This window comes from Enhydra lutris, unplaced genomic scaffold (assembly GCF_002288905.1).
Source record: "Enhydra lutris kenyoni isolate GAN:26980312 unplaced genomic scaffold, ASM228890v2 scaffoldscaffold29, whole genome shotgun sequence".
In the NCBI taxonomy this organism is placed as follows: domain Eukaryota; kingdom Metazoa; phylum Chordata; class Mammalia; order Carnivora; family Mustelidae; genus Enhydra; species Enhydra lutris.
Window position 1 is genome coordinate 19,297,358 of NW_019154113.1, and position 26,549 is coordinate 19,323,906.

The 26,549-nt window shown below is 45.0% G+C and overlaps 1 protein-coding gene across 1 annotated transcript in view; it reads right to left on the reverse strand.

Annotated features, from left to right (window-relative positions):
• Window positions 1-23,557, reverse strand: part of LOC111152568 (BTB domain containing 1) — a 39,397-nt gene extending 15,840 nt beyond the window's left edge. Inside the window, exons 1-4 of the mRNA XM_022511050.1 lie at window positions 23,157-23,557; window positions 12,747-12,903; window positions 6,561-6,666; window positions 1,381-1,578 (exon numbers count right to left, since the gene is read on the reverse strand). Of these exons, the coding sequence (XP_022366758.1) occupies window positions 1,381-1,578; window positions 6,561-6,666; window positions 12,747-12,903; window positions 23,157-23,557 (862 nt within the window). The remainder of the gene's footprint in view (window positions 1-1,380; window positions 1,579-6,560; window positions 6,667-12,746; window positions 12,904-23,156) is intronic.
• Between the last annotated feature and the right edge of the window lie 2,992 nt (window positions 23,558-26,549).

The following is a 26,549-nucleotide window of genomic DNA, read 5'->3' on the forward strand; positions in this document are numbered from 1 at the left end:
ATATGCGTATATATACACATACATAAATACATATATACATATTTATTTATAAGATATTTCTTTTTTTTTTTTAAGATTTTACTTATTTGACAGAGAGAGAGATCACAAGTAGGCAGAGAGGCGGGCGGGGGGAAGCAGGCTCCCCGCTGAGCGGAGAGCCCGATGCGGGGCTCCATCCCAGGACCCTGAGATCATGACCTGAGCTGAAAGCAGAGGCTTAACCCACTGAGCCACCTAGGCACCCTGTACTAATAAGATATTTATTTCTTTGAGAGAGAGAGAGCACGTGCACACAGGCAGTGGGGAGGTGGGGAGAGGGAGAGAGCAGCAGACTCCTCGCCAAGCAGGAAACCTAATCAGGGCTTGATCTCAGGACCCAGAGACGACCTGAGCTGAAGGCAGATACTTAAGCCACGCAGGCACCCCTGGGTCTCTCTGATTTTACATCAGAAGCGTCGAACAGGGGCACCTGGGTGGCTCAGTCAGTTAAGCGTCTGCTTTCGGCTCAGGTCATGATCCTGGGATCCTGGAATCGAGTCCCGAGTGTGGGCTCCCTACTCAGTGGGGAGCCTTGCTTCTCCCTCTCCCTCTGCCCCTCCTGCTCCCCCACCCCTCCCCTGTTCATATTTGCTTGCTTTTTCTCTCTCCCATGCTCTTTCTCTAATAAATAAAATCTTAAAAAAAAAAAAAGCAGCACTGATCTTAAGAATCAGAAAGATCTATCATTATAACCTTGAGCAAGGCACTTAATACCTCTCAGGTTCAGTTCTCTAATCTATAAAAATATGATTTTTATATATACTCATAGTATTTTAAAAATATAACCTATATTCACTCATACATGTGGAATCTAAAAAAACAAAAACATAAAAACAAATGGATCGGCAGGATCAGACCCATAAATACAGAGAGCAAACTGGTGGTTGCCGGAGGGCGGGGGGTGGGTGCTGGGCAAAATGCGTGAAGGAGAGTGGGAGTCCAGGCTTCCAGTTATGGGATGAAGAAGTCACAGGAACAAAAGACTCGGCATAGGGAATGCGGTCAATGCCACTGTCATAGTGCTGCGTGGTGAAAGACGGTGGCTACACTGTGGTGAGCACACGGCCTTGTAGAACAGAATCACCTTGTTGTGCGCCTGAAACTAAAGTAACCTGCATGCAACTCCACTCTGAGGGGGAAAAAGAACCCAATGCACATGTCAAAATAAATAACGTATAATGTTATCTTGAAGGGCTCTCAGGAGAAGTAGATGAAATCACACACACTCACACTCACGTATCATGGGACTAAAACTCCTAAACACCAGCTGCTTCTCCTCTTGCACAGGAAGGCTGGCGGACAGCTGGCTGCACACAGATTCTGGTCAGGGTGTAGCCCTACCTGCTGCAAACTCCTCAATGGTCATCAGCGGAAACCGGATCAAGGACAGTGCTTTTCCTAGAACTTTCTGTTTGTTTCCAAAAGTCACGGGCAATTGTTGTCTTTGACATTCTGCTTCTGCCCATCGCACAACAGCTCCAAAAAGTCGACTTTCTCTAATACTAAGTGTGTCTCTCTCCAGAACTGCACAGAGTGTGTCTACAAGTAAAATACAAAAATAAAGCAAATTAGGAATATTTTGCTCTTTAACAAAACAATACCAACAAACAGCCTTACGTTAAGTTTTCAAATTTCAATAAAAAACAGGCTAGACACTTAAAACTATAAACTCTATATAGAAAAACATTGAAGAATGAAAGCAATTAAACAGCCAAGTTTTCGTTAAAAAAAATTGTTATAAGGTTAACCCTCAACTCCTTATCATACATGGAAACTCAGGTGTAGTATCTCCTTGTGTATCTGTGCCATTTATCAAGCAAACCCCAATATCCAGAGTAAGATTAACAGTAGGTCAGTCAGAGAAAATGGCTTCAAATTAGTAACATACATAAATTCACAAAGTCTACAGATAACCATTTATTCATTCCCCAAATACTCCCCATTAGGTACTCTTTATGTGTCAGGCACTGTTCTAGATGCTGAGGATACATCACTGAGCAAAAAGTTAAAGGTCTGCCTTATGGCACTTAAATTCTAATGGGGGTAAACATTATTATGTTAGATGATAAGTGTAGGACAAGAGCAGAGTAAGGGGAACCGTAAGTACAGTTTAAAATAGGACGGCTTGGGTGGCTCACCTGAGCTAGTAAAACTTGATCTGGGGGCGTGGGGGAGTCAGCCAAACAGAGGCCTAGCCAGAAGGAGTGCCAGGACTGCCTGTGCAAAGGCCCGCATATGAACGTGTGCCTGGCAAGTGTGAGGACCAACCCGGAGGCCAGCGTGTACAGACTGCAGTGAGCAAGAGGGAAAAAAGTGGTCAGCGATGAGGCCACAAATGGGGAGCAATGAGGTGTAATCCTACAGTACCCTACAGATCATTTGGCTTTTACTCTGCGTGGGAAGGGGAACCAAACCCCTAGAGGATTGCGGGCTGTGACATTTTATGTTGTAAAAGGACCACGCTGGCAGCCGTGTTGAGAAGAGACTCTAGTGGAGGCAGAGTGGAAATGAGATCAGTTAGCAGGCTCCTGCCCTGAGCCAGGTCAGAGGTGATGACGACCAGGACCAGCAGGAAGAAGTGAAAACGATCAGCTTCGGGATGCATTTGGAAGGATGACTCAGTGTGATGTCCTCACAGACTGAATATAGAGGGTGACGGAGAGGGTCAAGGATAATTCCCGACTTTACAGTCTACACAACGAACAGATGACAGGGGCATCAACTGAGACGGGAAAGCCTGTGAAGGAGGTTTTGAGGGATGGTGAAAGGTGTGATCTAGAGTTTAATCCGGGACATCTTCAGTCTGAACTCCCTATCTGATGTCCAAGTATAAATGTCATGCCCGGAACTCAGGCCTTCACTTGGAATCCTTCTCCTTTTATCAGAGGCAAAATTTAAAAAAAAATAAAATTAAAAAAAAAAAATCAACTTGGTTTCTCTACAATAGACCAGAAGCAGAAGTCCAGAGGGCGCCTTAGAGGCCAGCGGACTACAGTAAAATGACAGCTGCCCACAACAGGGGCTGAGAAGAGAGGAAATTTGGAAAGTAGATGCAGGTGTCTGAAAAGCACTGGAGTCAAGAGTCTTTCATACAATGAGGAAGATTATAAAACACAGGGGCAGCTGCGTGGCTCAGTCGGTTGGGCATCCAACCCTTGGCTTCAACTCAGGTCAAGAGCTCGGGGTCATGGGATTCGAGCCCTGAGTCAGGCTCTGCGCTCAGTGGGGAGTCTGATGAGGATTCTCTCCGGCTCCCTCCGCTCTGCACTCACCACCTCCCCCCTCCAAAATAAATTAATAAATAAATCGTTAAAAACAAAATAAAAGCACACAAACAAACAAACAAAAAAAAAACACTTCAGAGGCCTGAGGGCTTCACTATACAATAACTGATGCTCATAATAATGAGCACGAATAATCACAAAATTCAAATAAAAAGGATGCCAATACAGCAAAAATCAATGAAGACATTAAATATGCTTAAATTACCCAATATTACACATCTAAGAAAAAATTTTTTCCTAAGATTTTATTTATTTATTTGTCAGAGATCACAAGTAGGGAGAGAGGCAGGCAGAGAGAGAGAAGAGGAAGCAGGCTCCCCGCTGAGCAGAGAGCCCGATTCGGGACTCGATCCCAGGACCCTGATCATGACCCGAGCCAAAGGCAGAGGCTTAACCCACTGAGCCACCCAGGCGCCCTAAGAAAATTTTATCTTAACATTGCATTCTGTAACGGTCTACACACTCAGTATCTGGTTGGTATCAAACCACAGCAATCATTCCAGCAAAGACGTCGCAGTCCCCAGAACACAGCAGGGGCTCAATGATACGTTAAAAATGAAAAGGTCATACATATGTATTTTTTTTAAATCACGTTTTCCTTCTCTTGTAGCTGAGCAGATGAATATAAATTAAGGCTCCATAAAACTTTTCACAGGTAAATGGATGTAAACCCTTATGCCTCGGTACTTGAAGGGTTAGGAATATACACTTACCATAACTGATCACTCTTCGGAAAACTGGATCTACTAATCTCTACGCTGTATGCTGACAAGCTTCAGTAACGATAAACACAAAAACTTAAAATATCAGCAGGGGGAAAAATAGCACATTATACTGCCTTTAGCATAATGTAAATTTGCTTTTTTCCTATCGGTGTGACCTATTGTCTTCTTCCCTTAGCAAACAGCTGTGAGAGAAATGGTATCTCTCTACTTGGAAAATGGCAAGCACATCCCTCTAGCACGTATATTCCAATCCCAGAGGAGAAAAAGCTCCCCTGGAGTCTAAAACCATAAACTGCATGAAGAGCTCGTGGAGCTCTCAGCATCTAGGCTTCTCTTTCAATCACAATTTTTAACAAGTGCATTGGAGGCCAACTAGACTGGGTGTGGAAACACACAGGTCTTCTATTGGCAGCTGAGCCTAATAAAGATCATAAAAACATCCAAGACTGTTTTGCAAACATAATGCAAGGCTAGATTTTAACACAAGCAGCTGAGGGGGTCAAATCAAATCAACCAATATTTGGAGGATCTACACCCCCTTCAGGGATTCCAGGTTCCGAGGGCACGCCGACCACGGGGGCTACTTCGAAAACAGCTTCCAGGAGGAAGCCACCCAGATGCAAACAGTATTATGTCAGACCCAGAAAGAAGTACTTGCCAACCCCTTCTGGGGAAGAAAATCAGGATGAAGCAGTGATTCCTCAGCAATGTGGGTGGTGCCTGGGGCTCTCCTTCATCCAGTCAGCGGCCTACTAAGTATAGCGGGGAGGAATCTAGCCCTCGCCCTTCAGATAATTGATGCGAAATGAGTATAAATCCTTCCCAAGGTACTGCCAGACGGACAGGCAGACATGCTGTCAATGGGATGTTGACATCCCTGTCACTGAAGAGGGTGGGACGTTAGCTCTTCAGAAAGGAGTCACTGCAGAAGTAGAATTTGAGCCAAGACGTGAAGACTGAGTGAACTAGCCAAGGCGGAAGGAAAGGCAACGTTCTAGACAGTCCAGTTGGTGAGCAAATGTTAACTCAGCACGTACTATGTTCTCCTGTCGTCAGCGTTCGAGACACCATGGTAAACAAGGCAAAGTCCCTGCCTTCAAAAGAGTTGACAGTCAGGAGTAGCTGGCTGGCTCAGTCAGTAAGCACATGACTCCTGATCTCAGGGTTTTAAGGTCAAGCCCCATGTTTGGTGTAGAGATTATTGAGAAATAAAGTCCTTAAAAAAAAGTTTATAATCTAGGTGGGGAAGCTAGACAACCATCATAAACAGACAATACTTAAGAATTTCAAGTAGTAAAATGTATCATGAGGAAAATCAGTCAGAGCAACAGCACAGAGATAGTTCAGGGGAATGTGGTATCTACTCGGACTAAGGTCTGAGGTGTCCCTAAGGTCTAAGGTGCTCTGTCTCAGGTCTCGTTTAACTCGGTATCGGAATAATATAAAGGAGGAAGCCACATACAGATTCAGGGGGAAAGGATTCTAATCAATGGAACAATAAACACAAAGGCTTAAAAGAGAAATGACCCTAGCCAGTGCATATGAAAGGGAGAGAATGATGGCAGAGCACGGCAGGAGACTAGGTCAGGCACAGACAGAAGCAGCAGCGGGTGCTGTTTTCTCTTCTTTCTGACCTTCCTCGGAAGTTACATGGGATCGTGAGACTGAATTTGAGACAATGAGGAGTGAAAACGCCGGTTCCACTTCACGGCCAAAGCTTTCAAGATGGGGGTGTGCTCCCTGGCCATGCTTTTTTCTGTCTGCCAGCAAGATAGATAATAACAGACAATCACAGATATCGAATATACACTGTGTCCATCATGATGAAGATAGTATTTCAGGTCACAGGCCTGGGCCAGCTCTCTCAGCTCTCCTGTAACAAGAGTCAAACTCCTCCACCGTCCTTAGCCAGTCCCATGCAGCCCGGCTGACTGGCCGCACACCGCCCACTCCCCCATCCGCTTTTTCCTGTGGTTCCACCTGCCTCGAATGCCCTCCCCTCTGCACTACCCAAATGCTACCCATTCTTCACTGCCCAGATCAGACTCTCCCCGTCAAGACTTTCCTCACGCTATTCAATGGGAGGTAATCATTCCATGTTTTGGATCTGCATAGTGACTATTTTCTTATCTCTAGCTCAGAAAAGGCAAAATCACATTTTGCCATATGCTATCCAGAATTTTCTGTGTCTTAACTCTTAAATTTCCAATATGTGTCCCTTGCGTCTCCAATTAGATCATAGTTTCCTTAAGAAAAATCACATCTCACTCTGTATGTCATGACCCGACTATACTGTTGTGCAATGGTATGCATTCATTTTTTTTTTACAAGGTTGTGAAGTAGATACGACCTTTAGGAATATATCACCACAATAAAGCAGCACTCTTAAGAGACAGACTTACCCAGTTTGGTACAAAGTGCCACTTTACAGTAACAGCCCACCCGGCAGCGAGGCTGACTGACACGGCGTTACCGTCCAGAGGCGGCGAGGCCCGCCCACGGGCGCACTTACCGATATCGATGTCGGTAAAGCCCTCTGCGCTGATAGCATCCATCGTGCTTTTGTCTATCGTGTCGAGACAAAGACTAGCGAGCTGAGGTTCATCAAATAATCGAGCCTAAACATACAAAAAGATAGTTATTTTATTTTCATAGTTATTTTACTTTCAGACCATACATATTCAAAGTTAACACTGCAAACAGTTAAATAGTTATAATTGCTAATCATGTAAAACACCTATCTTAAATACCATTATAATGTGTACCTATTTTTAAAACTTTCCATTCTGTAGCCAGAAATGACAAGCCAAAAGCACAAAGGCCTTGCTTAGACCACTGGCAACCTTGTTACTTTTCTTTTCATATGCTCCTATATATACACACTGCCTGGTTCTTATTCTTATTTTGATCATTACCAAACACTCTAGGTTAGATGAGGCAGACATTATCATCCCATTTTCCAGATGTGGATCCAAAGGTATACTGACTTGCCTAACATGAGCCAACTAGTTATACTGTAAAGTCATTACTTAAATCCGAGTTTTAGGATATTTTCACCAAATGGTATCAACTGTCAAGCATACCAGTACAAACAGATTTCTTTCCCCTTCCATTTTCCGTCTTGACTGTGGAGAGAGAATGAAGTACAAGAGTTTCAGAGCATGCGAGCTCTGGGTGCCTGAGGAAAAAGCAGGCCCAACAACAGAAAAGCATATAGTCCCAGGACCGAATCCTACACAAGAGAGAGCTACAGCCACGCACAATGATATGAACAAATCCCACAAACACTGACAAACAAAAGAAATCCCAGCATAAATTGAGCAGAACTGTGCTGCAGGATTCCAAAAAAAGTTATCTGGGCTTTAAGAAGTCAGAAGTCAAGCTGATAATGTGGTTAATCAGGGTGCGTATTACAATTAATAAAAAAAAAGTTTGGGGCACCTGGGTGGCTCAGTCAGTTAAGCGTCTTTTGTCTCAGGTCATGATACAGGGTCATGAGATCCAGCCCCACACTGGGCTCTGTGCTGAGCATGGAGCCTGCTTAAAATCCTCTATCTCTTGGGGCACCTGGGTGGCTCAGTGGGTTAAGCCTCTGCCTTCGGCTCAGGTCATGATCTTGGGGTCCTGGGATAGAGCCCCACATCGGGCTCTCTGCTCAGTGGGGAGCCTGCTTCCCCCTCTCTCTCTGCCTGCCTCTCTGCCTGCTTGTGGTATCTTTCTCTCTGTCAAATAAATAAATAAAATATATATTTTTTTAAAATCCTCTCTCTCTCTCTTCCCCTCTCTGCCTCCTATCCTGGGTTGCTAACTCTTTAAAAGAAAAAAAGATAAAATAAAAACAAAAACAAAAGAACACAAAAATAAAAACAAGTTTAGGGGCACCTGGGTGGCTCAGTGGGTTAAAGCCTCTGCCTTCGGCTCAGGTCATGATCCCAGGGTCCTGGGATCGAGCTCTGCATCGGGCTCTCTGCTCAGCAGGGAGCCTGCTTCCTCCTCTCTCTCTCTCTGCCTGCCTCTGCCTACTTGTGATCTCTGTCTGTCAAATAAATAAATAAAATCTTAAAAAAAAAACAAGTTTAAAAGTCAGTCGTGGAGGAAAGGGGCAGAAAATTCAAACTCAAATGAGATTTAAAAAACATTAACACTGGGGGACCTATGTGGCTCAGTTGGTTAAGTGTCTGCCTTCAGGTAAGGTCATGATCCTGGAGTCCCAGGATCAAGCCCCAATTTGGTGGGGGGGGGTGGTTCCTGCTCAGCAGGGAGTCTGCTTCTCCTTCTGGCCCTCACCCCGCTCGTGCTCTCTCTCTCTCTCTAATAAATAAAATCTTAAAAAAAACCCAACAAAATGCTGAAAAAAGATGTGATGATAACAGGTATGCCGATGACCAAGCTTTCAGCCTGGCCTAGGATCAGATCTATTTACATTTAACAGTATGGACAAACACAAAACACACGGAAGTATTCACCCCGGGTCACGCAGAATCCTGCAGACAATACTGCCAATTAACTAGGCAATACCTGGCATGACTGATGAGTCTTCATTTATTTATAAAATAAAATCCATTTTCAAGGGATTCAGTAACTCAGATGCCACTGAATAATAAACGTCCCTAAACTCAACTATTATCTTGTGTTTTATGGGGGAAAGAAGAGAGCAATGGAAACAGTGGATTAAATTTAAAATAGGTATATATATGGGACCACCTGGGTGGCTCAGTCGGTTAAGAGCCCGACTCCTGATTTTGGCTCAGGTCACAATCTCAGGGTCATAAGACAGAGCCCCACATCAGGCTAGGCGTGTGGTGGGGAGTCTCCCTGAGAATCTCACCCTCCATCTCTCTGTGCCACCCCTCCTGCTCGCTCGTTCGCTCTCTCTAAAATAAAGTCTTTTTAAAAAAATAAAAGATAGGGGCACCTGGGTGGCTCAGTGGGTTAAGCCTCTGCCTTCGGCTCAGGTCATGATCTCAGGGTCCTGGGATGGAGCCCCACATCGGGCTCTCTGCTCAGCGGGGAGCCTGCTTCCCCCTCTATCCCTGCCTGCCTCTCTGCCTGCTTGTGTCTGTCAAATAAATAAATAAAATCTTTAAAAAATAAATAAATAAAAGATACATAACACATGATATATATTTACATACATAAAATATGTATGTATTTTAAGTCAGTAGAATATTTCTTAAAATTATAGAATACTCGAACATGTCTGAAAATGCTATTCCTAGATTATATATTGGCCTTGTATTAATTTGCTTAGTCAAATTTTTCCACAAAAAAAATAAAATCTGATCTAGAATAAAATTAACTCTTTCTTGTAATTTTCTCTTAGATTTTTTAAATTCAGAAATACTTTCCAAAAAAAGAAATATTTCAAATTTACAGAAAAGCTGCAAGTGAAAAGATCACCCATACACCTTTACCCAGATTTACCCATCTAAATGTTACTTGTCTTGTTCCATCAACTGCACTCTCTCTCCACACACAGACACATTTCATATATATACATATTTGTATTTATACATACATATACATATATATATAAATAGGATAATAATGCGTAAGAAAACAGGCAATGTATAGTGTCTGCATGTGTACTTGAGGCAAACTGTTCAGGAATAAATGACACACATCCCTGCCCTTACCCTTAAATACTTCAGTATGTACTTCCTAAGAATAAGAATATTCTCTTATATAACCCATCGTGATTAACTTTGGCAAATAACCATATAATATTTTTATCTACTGTATTTCAATTTTGCCAATGGACCTTTTTTTTGAGAGTGAGCGAGGGCACACACATGTGCAGGGGAACAGGGGGGCAGGTGGGCAGAGGAAGAGTGAGAAAGACACTGAAGCAGACCTCGAGCCGACTGCGGAGCTGGCCCAGGGCTCAATCTCATGACCCTGAGATCATGACCTGAGCCGAAACCAAGAGGTGGTCACCTAACCAACTGCACCACACATGGGCCCCAAACCAATGTTTTTTTATAACACTTTTCATTCTGGAAGAGGATCCAGTCTAGGATCATAGTTCATGCATTTTTAAAATATGGAAACTAGTACATTTTTATCAAATGAAATTCTAATATCAGGAAGCATTTTAACGGGCAAACTCAACTATATTTGTAGTTAGTGTTTATGTAAAAACTTGTGTTTCAATTTTTGGTAAAAATTATTTTATTCAGAATAGCAATATTTCAGTTACTCCTCAGGTTACACAGGTAATATTAAGTTTCCTATGGGATCTAGTGTTGCTACTTAGAGTAAAATACATTTTCCCAAAATTTAGTTTGGGTCTGGCATTATCTCTGAAAAAATATCAGTATGGTTGTTTAACTTCATAAAAAGTTTTCTTCCCCTGTCTAACCCATGCTGGTACAGCATACTGGCCTTTTGTGTTAGCATGAAGCTGGCACAGGTCCTCTCAAATAAATGAACATGTTCAGTTCATATGACTCACTTGGCTGAAATAATAAATTCACATGACACTTTGTGGGCTAAGTCACATGACCCCACCAATGAACATGTGCAATAGTACTGGGTTCTCAGACCAATAGAGCACTGAAAAGTTCCTTTTTGTTCTCCTAGTGACATGTGTTAACCCTTACTACTCAAAGTGTGGTTCAGAAGCACGGGGGTCCTCTGAAAGCCCGTGAGAAATCCAGACTCTCAGGTTCCACCTTGGACCTGAACTAGAAACTGTACTGTGCTCACGGTTTAGTTTATTGGTTTCTGAATTTTTCACTCAACTTTTAAAATAAAAGTAATTAAGTGATCCTCTCCACATACCTTAAAAGCCTTGGACAGCAGAGAATCTTATGAATGCCTACTGCCATATTAGATCTTCACCACATACTCAGGAGAGGGAGAAATGTAGGGAGACGCTGCCTCATAGTTCTATGACCTTGGTTATTTCATGTCTCTGCCTCAATCTCCTTAACCATAAAATGGGGACAGGAAGAAAACGCTCCCCCAGAACATCTGCACCTCCCAAAGTTACTGCCGAGACGGCACACGAGGGGCTGGCGCACAGGCGTCACCCAGTGCGTTCTGCTGCCCTCACGCCATCAATACACCGCACGTTAGCCACCACCGGCTGAAGGTTGCGATCTTCGTTTTACCACTTGCTGTCTAATGTTAAGTAAGATGCTTCCCTGAGCTTTCATTTCTTCATCGTCCAAAAGGGGATAACAGTAAATTACAGCAGAGCTGGAACGCACGTAACCGTGGTAATTCTACCACGTGCTGCGGTAAGTTAATGAGCTGATACATGCAAAGCGACCAGCTCAGGGTTGGGCAGGCTATATACGGACATCGGTTCTGAGATTACGTCCGTATGTCAGCATGTTCTTTCTTCCATAACTACACACGTGTGATGACAGGAGATGGGGAAAAAACCCAACAATAGAAGGTACCACCAGACATTCTCTATGCAACAGAATGGATGCAAGGCCGAAACCCTGAGCCTGGGGCTCCGGCCCCAGCTAGCCTGCAGTTCAGCAGCCCAGGTTTTAGTTTTTCCATTTGGAAAATGAAAGGGTTGAGCTAGGGGACATCTGTGAGTATGTCCAACACTAATACTCAATAGGATTACATATTATCAGCTTAGAATTTTTTTTTCTTTGTCCTCATTTTAACTTGCTTACCCCTGTAAAGACCCTATCTCCAAATGAGATCACATTCTGAGGTGCTGGGAACTAGGATTTCAACACATACATTTTGGAGACATAATTCACTCCTTAACAAATGGCTGTAGGCTAGCTTATAATTTTTTTTTAAAAGATTTTATTTATGTATCTGACAGAGACAGCGAGAAAGAGAACACGATGAACAGGGGGAGTGCAGAGGGATAAGGAGGTTTCCCGCAGAGCAGGGAGCCCAACACAGGGCTCGATCCCAGGACCCTGCAATCGTGACCTGAGCTGAGGGCAGACAGACGCTTAACGACTGAGCCACCCAAGCGCCCTTATCTTGGAATTTTTAAAACAATTCATATAAGGGTACTATAAATTTGTCTAAAGAGAAAAACAGTGATTTATTTATAGCTAAAGTATAAAGTTCAAATTACAGGCATCTAATAAATGCCAAATAATATGGTAAAGACTGGTTAATGGTTCCATAGATGTGTTCAGTACATGAAAATCCATCAGCCTGTGTATTTACGGGAATGTGTACTTCTCTGTATATATACTGCCATTTAGTGAAAATGTTTAAATATCAGAGAAAGAGTATTTCATATAAATCTTAAATTCTAACTCCTCCAAGCTTTCAGATTAAGTCCAAAGACAGTAAATCTTAGAACTTTTCTGGACTTGAAACCTCAATTTTTACTCCAGATCCAACAAAAATTAAGACCAAAGATGTCCAGAAAACCTCATGCTATCATCATACTCTCAAATCATACCAAGAACGACAATGGTGGTTTATTCCAACTCCAACCATAAAGAATTGTATATCTTTGAGTCTACTTAACGTAAGGCTTCATTTTTCCACCTATATGATACTGTATGGACTCTAATTTGCTTTTCTATTCTAAAAGCATTATGAATCTGATATAGTTCCCTGAATGGTACTATAAAAATAATTACATATACTTTAAGTTAATGATCTAGAACTAATTCTCCAGGAAATATGAAATACTCATATGTAGTTATACTCAATCTTTAAAACTATGATGATACACATATAAGCTACATTTACTTACCTGAGTAAGTAACATAAAGGCATTATCTGCCCGAAGATGTTTGGTGAGAAATTCCACACAATGAGCTTCCAGGGCTGGGACTGCATATTTCTTAGCAGTATACAGAGTGGTCATAACTGTCTCTGGGCCAATTTGAACTTCATCTGAATACAGAAATCTGGAAAGCAATTGGGAAATGACAGAGATGGCGATTAATATTTTAGATAAGCAATCCATCAGAGTGAAACCTCTGAGGAATGTTTTAAAAGATAATGAGCAAACTGAAAAACAACCTGATAGTGATATGAGACTTTGTAGGCCACAGGGCATTTGCACATACGTCATCTCATTTATTCTTACTCAGGCCCGAGAGGTAGGTAGTGTCTCCATTTTACTAACGAAACTGAAGTTAAGTGAGATCTCAAGACAGACCCATCTCTCTTAAACCAAATTTTCAGAGGTCTTTTAGCACTCCACCGCAGTTCAGGGCAGCAGTGGTTCACTTACATCTCCTTCACCAAAGGATGTTCATTTAAACAAATGTACAGGTAGCTGAAGTTCACATCTCTAGATGACAAAACATTCATTTATTTGCTGATAATGGTGTCTTGTTATTCTGGGCATCTTTTAACCTTTCACTGTTATTCCCAAACTAGCACAATGCCCGAAGACCAGCATACTGAGTCTTTGGAGGAATAAAACAATTTAATGATATCATAAACGACTCATGTTGTTTTGTGCTTTTGGGTATCTAGGTTTAATTTTCTCTCAAAACACTATCAGTCCGATACTGCCTCCTCCCAGTTTGCTGCTTCTAACTGTTAGACTGCTGGATAGACCATCTTCACAGAACTGCAAATAAGGCAGAAGATTCTCAGTGAAAGCCTGGACAGTTCTTGAGCGATCTTGGGAGCTTTTGCCTATCAACTTTAGGCCTCTTTTGTGGCTCCTCAGAGACCCTGTATATACTGCCCAGTTCTCAACTATATACAGGAAGCCGGGAGTGGGGGACCGTAGAGAAGGATGGCATGAAGAATAAAAATTGCATTTTAGTGGGGCGCCTGGGTGACTCAGTCGGTTGGGTATCTGACTCTTGATTCGAGCTCAGGTCATGATCTCAGCCATGGGACTGAGCCCCACATTGGGCTCCATGCTTAGCAGGGAGTCTGCTTAAGATTCTCTCTCTCTCTCAAATAAATAAATCTTCTAAAAATTGCATCTTAGTGATATTAAAGACATCAGAATAATTATATGTATATTGCTAGGATCCAAGTCATAAAACAAGAAAACCCATTAATATTAACCCATTAACATTAATGTAAATATGAAAATAAGAAATAAGAAAATAAGAAAGAAAGAAAGAAAATAAAGATAAGAAAATAAGAAAACCCATTAACATTAACATGTCTCCGAACCCTCTATTACACTGGAGTGAAGGAAGGAAGTTCTAACTCATGTCCCCACCCTCTACTGTTCCACTTCCTCTTCTTTCATTCCTGTCTCCATTATCACCACTCAAGATGAAACCCCAGCCCATGACAGCCTCCAGCCTGTCGCCCTAACCAAATGCCTGTGCGCCTCTAACAACATCTCTGTGCTTACAACTATCTCTAGCTGAGACTATTCGTTCTCATTCTCCTCTATAGCTCAGCCTTCAAAGTGAGGGTTGCTGATTCTCAGGATCACACCATTTAAAAAAATTTTTTTCCCCAAAACCTTTTTAGAGAGTCAAGTCAACCGGCTGTATTACCCTCATAATATTTTCCTTAAAGTTACGTGCCACATTGTGATGATACAGGGAATTAAAAAGGAAGTAAGGCATCATCGCTTGCAGTCAGGGGAAGGGGGATGGACAGAAAAGAGAGAGAAAATCACCATTTGTTGATTTGTTGATTCAGCGCTCCCACAAGGCAGGCAGTGGCTATTACCCTGCACGGGGAAGGTGGGGAAACGGTCTATCAGAGAAGCCGCTGCTTCTGGGCCCAGGCCTGCTTCCAGGGTGAGACTGGCAGGCCCCCCAGGTGAGGGCTGAGTGTTCTCAGGACCTCAGGCTCCGGTTTGAGCCCGTCCCATCACTGCCAGCTCTGGGACTGGAAACAAACTATCATCGTTGTTCCTTTCTGAAAAGAGAGTGACAGCATTTCCTTCATCATGCTCTCGTGAGGATTAGTATAAACTGAAAAAAATGAAATGTTTTAAATAGTGCCTGACAAGTACTCAGCCTTGGCAAATGCTGGCTGTTTATTTTACGTTGCTTCATTTCTTCCTCTCTGCCGCTCCCTCTATGTTTCAGAAGATGTCCGTGCCGTTGTCTCCTGGCCTTCTATTCCCCCCAGGAGCGCGCGCTCACGTTCTAAGAATTCCTGCTTCTTTCTTAGTCACGCCTCTTCTCCTCCACGGCACTGTGTCTTGGTTTCATGGGGCAAAAACGTCTTCAAGCCTCCGAGGTGATATTAACCAGAGTGTTTCAGGTTCCTTTCTGTTCCCGGTTCCGAGGATCAGCTGCTCTGGGTCTCGGTGGTGCACATTCTCACGCCCTCACACGTCAGTGATCAATGGCGGTCTCCAGTTCGGCGTTCCAGCAGCCGGTGTAGGTTCCCTTGCTGCTGTGTGGATGGGCCTACTCTCCAGGTAAAAGCATCCCCAAAGCAAACAGGCTGGCTGAGAGCTCTGTGCGTGTGGGAGGCCTGTTGACTGGTGCCTGGGCCCCCTAATGCCATGACTCTAGAGTCCCTAAGCTCTCCCAGGCAGTTTGTTCAGTTTATTTAAGAAGAGCCTGCCAGGAGGCTGTCCCTAGCGGTTAGTCTGCAAGAGCTGGCCGACGGTGCATCTGTAAGCAAGCTCCACGTCAACTCCGCCGGGGGCGCCTGGGTGGCTCAGTCAGTGAAGCGGCTGCCTTGGGCTCAGGTCATGGTCCCAGGGTCCTGGGATCAAGTCCTGCACCAGGTTCCCCGCTCAGCGGGGAGTCAGCCTCTCACTCTGCCCCTCCCCCTCCGCTCAAGCGCGATCTCTTGCTTTCTCTTTCTCAAACAAATAAAATCTTTTTTTTTTTTTTAAGATTTTGTTTATTGGACAGACAGAGATCACAAGTAGGCTGAGAGGCAGGTGGAGAGAGAGAGGAAGGGAAGCAGGCTCCCCGCTGAGAAGAGAGCCCATGCAGGGCTTGATCCCAGGACCCCGGGATCATGACCTGAGCCAAAGGCAGAGGCTCTAAACCCACTGAGCCACCCAGGTGCCCCTCAAATAAATAAACTTTATTAAAAAAAATTAATTCCCACATTTTAGCTCCACCTTCTCATTTCACACATCTCCCTACCAGCCCTGGCCTAGAACCACTGGGGGATTGGGGGGGGGGGTCTGCCAGGGAAGCCGGCTGCAGCTCCCCGAGCTCTGGATTCTGCGGTCCTGTCACCCCCTCCCTTTCAACAGCAGCACACTCTCAACTGCTCAGTCCCTTTTCCACAGTTGGCTCCCAGCCCATCTACCTCTTCCCCTTCACTCTATCAGATTTAAGAGAAGGCCTACTGCATGCTCCGTTCCCTTCTTGAATCAGAAACCTGTGACATTTTAATTTAAAGGGCAAGGTAGGAAGAATCTTTACATCTGCTTTAATTTTTTTTTCCAGGCAAAATACCAGAGTTATAAAATAAAGAGCAGAAATGTGGGGCCTTTATCACCATTTGCCTTTGTATGTGCCGCGGCAACAAGGAGACAAACGCCCATGTTGAAGGACATGGTCTTACAGGCATCTGTAACCAGGGGCTTTGTCAGTGAGATCTGCAAAAACGTCCTGGAGAAATGTCTGCTTGAGATAAGACTAAAGGATGACGAGAGGGTGGGAAGAACACGCCAGGAACAAGAGAGAATTGTTTTTAGGCTCTTCTATTTGAGATACACACACACACACACACACACACACACACACACGCCCATTCAAACTGCTTTTATTAAATTCCACTTTGGTAATATACCTTTAGCTTATAGCAAGGAATATTTTAAAGAAACATTTACATCTAAAGACAGACTGAGGATACTGTTGACTTCAGTAATGCCTTCTTTATGAGCAAACCTCACAAGCATTTTCTCGTTGGTCAGATTATCAGATAGAGTTGTGCATTCACTAAGCAGATACTTTGTTTTGTTTTTAATCTGACAAACACTACGAACTGTACTGACTAGCTAGGTTTCTCTTTCTCCGTTAGTTGCTAAACAACTAAAATTCCATTTGTAGGGGTGCTGGGTGGCTCAGTTGATTAGGCAACTGCCTTTGGCTCGGGTCATGATCCAGGAGCCCTGGGAATGAGCCTCGCATTGGGGTCCCTGCTTGGTGGAGAGCCTGCTTCTCCCTCTCCCTCTGCTGATCCCCCCACTTGTGTTTGTTCTGTCAAATAAATAAAATCTTTAAAACAATTAAATTTAGGGGCACCTGGGTGGCTCAGTGGGTTAAGCCTCTGCCTTCACCTCAGGTAGTGATCTCAGGGTCCTGGGATCAAGCCCCTCATCTGGGATCTGTGCTCAGCAGGGAGCCTGCTTCCCCCCCGCCCCCACCTGCCTCTCCGCCTACTTGTGATCTGTGATAAATAAATAAATAAACCTTTAAAAAAAATTTAAATTTCTAGCTTACCTATAGCATGCATTTTTATATTAGCTTCATCTTGGCTTTATTTCTTACCTTTTGTGTTTTTTTAAGATATTTTAAATTCTTTCTGGAGCAATGCAAGTTATAAATGATGTTCTATTAACAATAAGAAAAGGGGGGCCCCTGGGTGGCTCAGTCAAACGGCTGCCTTCCGCTCAGGTCATGATCCGGGGGTCCTGGGATGGAGCCCCGCATCGGGCTCTCTGCTCATTGGAGGGCATGCTTCTCCCTCCCTCTGCCTGCCGCTCCGCCTACCTGTGCTCTCGCTGTGTCAAATAAATGAAATCTTAAAAAAAAAGAAATGGAACTCTGTGTTTCCCATACTTTCTATGTGCATTTTTCTACAATACCTAGCTTGGTGTGGGCACACGGCTAAGCATTAACCGGTGCGTGTTAAGCGCCCAGACAATTCAGTACAAGTTTCTATGTAACACAACTGAGGAACCACACTCACTTCTAATGAGAAAACAGACTACTTAAAAATCCAGGAACCATGTTGGCTCGTATTTTACTTATAAGTTTCTTACCTTCTATTTAATTATTAAAATTGCTATAATAAAAAAATAAGCCAAGGTTTACAAAATATAACTAAAAATTAATCAATTACCACAGGTTTTTGTATTTTTTTAGAAAGACTTATCCATTTATTTGAGAGAAAGACAGAGGGACGCCTGGGTGGCTCAGTTGGTTGAGCGGCTGCCTTCGGCTCAGGTCATGATCCCAGCATCCTGGGATCAAGTCCCACATCGGGCTCCTTACTCAGCGGGGAGCCTGCTTCTCCCTCTGCCTCTGCCTGCCACTCTGCCTGTGCTCGCTCTCGCTCCTCTCTCTCTCTCTGACAAATAAATAAATAAAATCTTTAAAAAAAAAAAAAAAAAAGACAGAGTATGCGTGCGCTGCGGGGAAGGCCAAAGGGAGATGGAGAGAGAGCACCCCCAGCGGAACCCCCACCAAGCGCAGAGCCCAATGCTGACGGTGATCCCAAGACCCTGAGATCACAACCTGGGCTGAAACTGAGTCAGATGCTCAACCAACTGGGGCCACCCAGGTGCCCCAATTCTTTGTATTTTAAAATGAACCTTTCAGCCCTCATTTACTACCTTTAAGGACAAGAGCACAGGAGAAATGATATGTCATTAAACTACTCCTTTTCCCCCACCCTAAAGATTAAAGGTTTTCTAACCTAATTTAAGTTATATTTAGTAAAAATTTTAAAAAGTTATGGCAAGGGTGCCTGGGTGGCTCAGTGGGTTGAGCCTCTGCCTTCGGCTCGGGTCATGATCTCAGGGTTCTGGGATCGAGTCCCGCATCGGGCTCTCTGCCCGGCGGGGAGCCTGCTTCCTCTCTCTCTCTGCCTGTCTCTCTGCCTACTTGTGATCTCTCTCTCTCTCTGTCAAATAAATAAAATCTTTAAAAAAAATAAAATAAAAAGCTATGGCAAAAACTTGATCTTAAATTACAGAAACCATAAGATCGTGCATAAGAACCTTTGGATCACTACTGACTCATTCATTAAGGACTCCCTCTTGGTTGAAACACTTTCTTCAACTTGACTTTCAAGATCCCAGGCTCCTTGCTTTCCAGTCTAATTCACTGACAGCGGCGTCTCAGTGTCATCTTATTCTCCTCAGCTACAACTCCACAGGGTAGAGGCCCCCAGGGCTCATCCTGGCACCTCTTTCACAACCGCATCCCCTCCCTGGGTAACCCCATTTGGTCTTATGGTTTAAAGACCATTCACTCTTAGCTTTCAAATTTATGTTCAGCAAGAAGCTCTTCCCTCAACTCCAGGTTCATATTTCTGGCTGTACTCTTTTTGAATGCCTTAGAAGTCTTCTTGGTTATACCTTTACAAAATACAGTCGACCCCTAAACAACACTGCCATTAGGGGCATGGCCTCCACTCCCTATCCCCCTCCCTCCAAACGGCTGAAAACCTGCATATAACTCTCCCAAAACTTTACTAATAGCCTACTGTTGACCAGAAGACATATTGACAACAATTAACACATTATATTGTATGTTGTATTATTATATACTGTATTCTTACAATTGCGTGGGCTAGAGAAAAGAAAATGTCATCAAGAAAATCCTAAGGAAGAAGGGGTGCCTGGGTGGCTCAGTTGTTTAAGCGTGTCTGGGTTTGGCTTGGGTCATGATCCCAGGGTCCTGGGATGGAGCCCCACATCGGGGCTGCTCGGTGAGCAATCTGTTTCTCCCTCCCCTTCTGCCCCTATCCCTGCCTGTGCAACTGTTCTCTCTCTCTCTCTCTCCTCAAATAAGTAAATAAAATCTTTAAAAATTTTTTTTAAATAAATGCATTGGGGCGCCTGGGTGGCTCAGTCAGTAAAGCATTGGACTCTTGGTTTCAGCTTGGGTCACGATCTCTGTGGTTGTGGGATCAAGCCCCATGTTCGGTTCTGTGCTCAGTGTGAAGTCTGCTTCAGCTTCTCTCTCCCTCTCACTCATCCTGTCTCTCTTTCTCAAATAAATAAAGTCTTTTTCTTTTTTTTTTTAAGAAAGAAAATCCTAAGGAAGAGAAAATACATTTACAGTACTATACTGCATTTGGTGGGGAAAAAAATCCACGTATACGTAAGCCCACGTAGTTCAAACTCACGTGGTTCAAAGATCAATCATATATCCACAGTCTGACCGCTTTTTATCCCGTCTATCACTCCCAAGCTGGTAGATATAACCCAGTAGCATACCTCTTGCCTGGACTACTGCAAAAGCATCTTAATTCAACTCCCTGATGCCCATTTTACTTCCTCCCCAGTCTAATCTCCAAACAACTGCCCAAATGAGTTTTTAAAAATGTAAATCAGATCATATCACATCCACACTGAAAACTCTCCAAATGTTTCTCACCACACACCAAAGTCCTTCCATAGGCTATCCAGCCCTGCACAACCTTGTCCGGACTCTCCTTTGGAACTCATTTTCTACCACTTTCCCCCTGATTCATTCTGCTCAAACAGCACTGGTTTATTCTTGAAGTTCCTCCAGCAGGAGAAATCTAGGACCTCCGACATGCTTTGCCTTGCTTAGAATGCTCCTACCCTCAGAGCTTGATCATTTTTCTTTAACATATTTATCAGTACTTGACATTTTATCTTTGCTTCTCCTTACTAGATTATAAACTACCTGAGGGCAGGGACTTTGCTTGTTCACTGCCGTATCCAACATCTGAAACAGGGACTGGCACAAGGGCGCACAGCGTTTCTCAAATGAACAACGAAGAACATCACTTCAAGGTCAGGCAGATCAAAACAAGCAGGTTTTTATAACATTAACTAATTCAATCTGTAAACATAATAAAAATAGGCTCAAGCTAACTTGTTTTCCCCACTCAGCAAGTACGAACTATGAGACACCTCTTTGTCACACAATAGTAAGTAAGGACAGCATCTACGCTCCACGGCTGGCCAATACCTTTCGGTCCAGGTATCATGTAACAATCAGGCCAGGTATCATTTCAGAACAGAACAATGACTGGAATCTGAAGAAGGACAAAAACCATGACCACGCTGAACACAGGAAAATTTCAAGGACTTTAAAATTAATTCACTTACTTTTTGTTGACAGGAAAGGATTGAGTGACCACCAGCTTCAGTGAAAATACCAACTAAACATTTTTCCCTCTTCGTTCTTACTCTACCCATCTCTAGTTTTAAAGGAAAAAACTCGACAGTCTTTTTAGATCAGTGGCTCTCAGATTTAGCTGGTATTATTAGTATTTACAGAGAGTATTAAAAATGCTCTCAAGGCCCCACCTCTAAACATTACAATACTTCAAGGAGGGCGGAAGGATCTGCACATTTAACAAGCTCTCCGGCATGCAATGTAGGTAGACCAACAAATCCCTTTCAACACCTATAGTGTAGAAAACCAATCCTCCCGTCAATGCCAAACCAAAACCAAAAAGACCTAGATCCTGGCTTTTGAGCTGGCTTTTTCCTCTCTCTTTATAAATATAATTTAACTAAACTGCAGAAAATATGCGAAACAAAAAGAAGGAAAAAAAGGCAATTATCATCTTAGCACTCCAATACGCTTCGGGTACGCTTCCTTCTCTCCATATCTCTGGGCACGCGCTGGTTCTGCTCCTTCTCACTTTTATTCCCAGCACAGAGCTTCAAGCGCTATGTATTATACACATTTCCCATGTGAACAGCATCACCTAGTCTTCGTCAGTAGCACACTCAGTCGCATTACCCTGCTCGAGGGCCCCTATGGCTGTTTATCTAACCATTCCGTCCAGCTCACTACCTCCTCACTACTGTAATAATCCAGCCGTAAACATTTTTATATACAACATTTTGTACAGTACCTGAATACTGGGGGGGGCGGGATCTATAGTGCCAAACTATTTTACCACTACCTTTATCAGAGAGGGCTTTTCCAACAGATCTCTAAAATACTGAGGTGGGGCTCCTGGGTGGTTCAGTCACTTAAGCATTTGTCTTGGGCTCAGGTCACGATCCTGAGGTCCTGGGATTGAGCCCTGCATCGGGCTTCCTGCTCAGGGTGGAGTCTGCTTCTCCCTCTCTCTCTCCCTCTGCCCCTCATCCCTGCTCTGCTCTCTCTCTCAAATAAATACAATCTTTTTTTTTTTTAAGATTTTATTTATTTACTTATTTGACAGACAGAGATCACAAGTAGGCAGAGAGGCAGGCAGAGAGAGAGAGGAGGAAGCAGGCTCCCCGCTGAGCAGAGAACCCAATGCAGACTCGAACCCAGGACCCTGGGATCATGACCTGAGGCGAAGGCAGAGGCTTAACCCACTGAGCCACCCAGGCGCCCCTAAATACAATCTTTTAAAAAGTTAAATATTGGGAGAAAAAGTGCTTTGCTTTTAATTTCCACTTCTTTAATTACTGAAGTTAAACATTCTTTGTTAATTAGCTGTATTTTTCTCTACCTATCTATCCTGCCCTTTATCCATTTATTTATGGGATCTTGATATTTTCTACTTGGTTTAACTTTATATTCAGCTTCCCACTGAGCTTCCTGATTGAGCTTTGAGCCTTCGTGGACTATGTGCCTGTTCCCTTGTCTGTTTTTTGCCTCTGTACCAACCAAGACTGTGTTACTTTGGTGACACACTGTCGTCAGGCAGCTAAAACCCTCTCGACGTAATGAAGCACGCATGATCTTCCTTATGAGGTTGCTGTTACCCTGGCCAGTCACTTGACTTTTCCGGGCCCCGATCCCACTTGTAAAAGTGTGGAAAACACCACCTACAGCTCCCCAACCGGACTTTCGTAAATACAAGCTAATAATGCCAAATGACTGGCTCCCTTCCGCTAACCACAATTAATCAGAAGTCAATGTATTACCCCCAAGTAAGCCAAAAGCAAACTCCTAGGAACACTTCGCTTTTAAGCGAATGTGACCTTGTCTGCAGAACCGCGGCGGCAGGAACGGCCGCGCCTACCTGTCCCGGTACTCGCTTCCCCGGGCCCCGACGACTCAGACACACACTAACAGCGAAACCCGAGTCAGGACCTCAAACACACACAAAGGCCCTCGGTCCCACGCGACTTTTCCGCTCTCCCCCTCTCCTCGGCAAAAACCTAAACAAAACTACGTCAGCAGGCCCCGGGCCCAGCTGGGCCCCGCCGCAGCCCCGCCGCAGCCCCGCCGCTCCTCCAGCCCCGAGGCCGGGCCCCACGCCCGGAGCGCATCCGAAGGGCTCGCTGAGCGGCCGCAGACGCGGGACGGCGCCCCGACCGCCGGCGGCCGGGAGGCGACAGGCCGGCGCGCGCGGCCAGCGGGGAGCCGCTCACCTCAGCAGCGCCAGGAAGGCGGCGGGCTCCACGTCCGGCAGCTCGATCTCGGCCGACGTGGTGGCCATGCCGCCGTTGAACATGGCGTCGAAGACGGCGCTGCCGGCCGCCAGCACGAAGCGGTGCGCGGGGATGCGCTGCGGGCCCCCGGCGGCCGCGGCGCCGCGGCCCTTCCCCAGCACGAAGCGCACATCGCTCAGCAGCTCGGAGTTGAAGAGGAAGGCGAAGCGCTCCTTCAGCGACGCCTTGGTCGCCTGCCAGTTGTACAGCGGCTCCCGCTGCAGGGGCAGCAGGGGCCCCAGAGAGGACGGCGGTGGCGGCGACGGAGGCCCCGCGGCGCCCGACTCCGCCTCGGCCCCCGGCACCTGCTCGCCCGCAGCGGCCGGCCCGAGCGAGGCCATCCTCCAGCGGCGCGGCTCCTCCGGCTAGGCAGAGAGCTCCCGCTGCCCAGCCGCCATCGCCGACGCCGCCCCGGGAGGCCGGCGCCGCCTCGGTGCCTTCCGGGAAAGGCGCTTCCGGCGGCCGCGCACCTCCCCGGCCCCGCCCAGCCCCCGGCCCCGGCCCCGCCCCGCTTGCGGCTACCGGGCGCGCGCCTTCGCCACGCGGGGATGCGGGCGCGCGTGCGACCGCCCGAGCCGGGCCGGCGCAGCGTGGAGTCGTTCGCGGCGGGTGGGGCGTCGTTTTCGGCGCCCGGTGCACCCCTCCCCGGGAGGGCCGACGCACAAGCCCCGCGTCTCCTCCGACCCGGGGCGCCCGTCCTCGCCTCAGGCCCCTCATCATCCCCTGCAGCGCCTCCCACGTATCCCAGGGGCAGGTTCCTGGGCTGTCCCTTCAGGAGATTCCCGGCGTGGAAATGGGGGGCACCGAGGCCTCGGCAAGGGAGCGCGTGGGAGGGCGGCAGGATGACCCACGGCCCCCCTTCCCCAGTAATTTCCAAGTCACCCCTCCGGAAAGGGGCGGAGCTTGGACCCCTCCAGGTCGAGCAGCCCACATTCTTCTGCTCTAGTGTCTCAGTGACTGTCACTGTGGATCACGGAACTATTTTTTTTAACGTTTTACAATCCATTGCTAAAAATTCACACTTTTAGGGCAACCCTTTTGGGTCTCTTCCCTCCCTGGGAACTCTGTACCATCACCTTGATATCACTCAAACCTTGTTTTGATGCCCACCAAAAATAATAATAAACAACAATATTTTAAATATCAGAAAAAACCCACAACCTCTCAAATGTACCAGAGGTCAAATAGTAGAGGCCGCATTATCAACAATAATTATAATTTAATAGCAGAAAATATGAGGACGCTGCATATGAAAACTTGTGGAATACAATCAACGCTGAGTTCAAGCTAAAGTATAGCCAAAACCACTCTTTCTGCGAAACTGGAAATAATAAAATGAAATAAAATAGAGGATTCTGGGAAGGTGGCAGAGGAGGAAACCCCAGGAATCTGTCTCCCCTCCTAGACAGCAGCTGCTGGCAGGATCTGTCTGATGTGGCTATTTTGACTTTCTGGAGCCTGTTAAAGGCTGGTCATTTAGGGGAAGATTTGGACTAGACACTGCTGTCAATTTCTGTCAATTTCAGTTCTGTGCACAGAAGCAGCCACTCATCCCTCAGCCCCAACCACATGGAAGGGAGACAGCTGCACCCAGCCTGTGGGAGCCACGTTGGCAAAAGGAACCTGCCTTCCAAATATCTGGGCTCCAGGCACTGATTCCTGCTTCTAATCCCAGAGTCCTAAGAGGCGGGCAGCACGTTGTTGAACTTCCCACTTTGTGGCAAGCATCTCCCTCCTCCAGCTGAAGTAATTTCCACTGCATTTGAAAGACCAGTACCCAATTCACCCTCCTTCATTTTTTCACCATTTCCCCTTTGGGGACAATGAGCTCCTCCTCAAGATGGAGGAGACTTTGTAAAGACAAGAGACTTCTGGCTGAGATCCCAAAGGGCCATGCTCTAGAAGTAGGGGTTACACACCAGTAGTTAGAGAAAAATTAATTAGCTACAGCCAATCTTTGACAAATTCGAGGTGCTCTGTACAAGCTGCCATAAGGAGACTAAATCATATTAATCAAGATATATTATCCAGAAAGTCAACATTTTTTTCTTCTACAATGTTGTAGGGGGAAAAATTAAAATTATGAGGCATGCTAAAGAGGCAGAAGAGATAGAGAAGGACCAAGACTAGACAAGAGAATCAGATCTATGGATGGTTCGGATATTGGATTTATCAGACAAGGACTTTAAAACAACCATGTTTGATATGATCAGGAAAATAGAAGAAAGATGGAGAATTTCAACATTTAATCCATGAAAATGGAGGCTCCTAACCTGAAAAAAAAAATACTATAAACACATTAATACCTAAATAATGTGTGTTTAATAGCCAAGTAGAGCAGAGCAGATGATGACTATAACTAGAACACAAGTCAGTAGAGGCTGAAATTGAAACACAGGGAAAAGGGCAGAAAATACAGAAAAGAATGTATGTCTGTTAATCGTATGAGAAAGGACTAATATATATTGCAGTATTAGAAGGGGAACAGAGAAAGAGGTGGGACAGCATGTGAAGAAACACTGGCTGGACACTTCCTAGAGCAAGTGTCCCAAGAAAACCAGGTAGAGCTGCATCACTCTTTTGGACATAGCCTGGAAGTCATGCAAGGTCATATCCACCGCATTCCATTAGTTACAGATGCTAATCTGTAATCTGGCCCATCCAGATTCCAAGGGTATCAGAGAATTTGTGGACATGTTTCAAAACTACCACACTACAATAGCTCTGGCTGTTGAACTCCTAGGTATATACCCAACAAAAACTAAGACATATGTCAATCCAAAGAAAATACGGAAGTGTGCCTAGCAGCTTTACTCATAATAAATGGCCAGTGATTCTCAATAGTAGAGTACATAAATGGTGGTATAGTCATACGATGAATGAAAAAGAACAAACCTTAATCCTGAAAAAATATGGATTAATTTCGTTACTTACTGAGCTAAAGAGCCAGATGAAAATACATCACGATTCCATTTATATGAAACTTCACGACTGGCAAAACTAAGAAGTGGTGCTAGGGGTCAGAATAGTGATTACCTTCCACTGGATGGTTGACTAGGAGGGTGGGTGAGGGAAAATTCTGGGTTAACAGAAACTTTCTTTATCTAGAACTGGTGGTAGTTCCATGGGTGTTATTCAGGGTATATATTACTGTGTAAGAAACCAGCCCCAAACCCAACAGTTTGAAACAGTTACTTGTTTTTCTCATGAATCTGCAATGTGGGCAGGGCCTGGCAGGGAATGCTCATGTTTGCTTCACCCAGAATCATCTGGGGTGGCTTGACTGGGGTCTAGAAGATCCCTTTCCAGGGCTCACACCCATGGCTGCAAGTT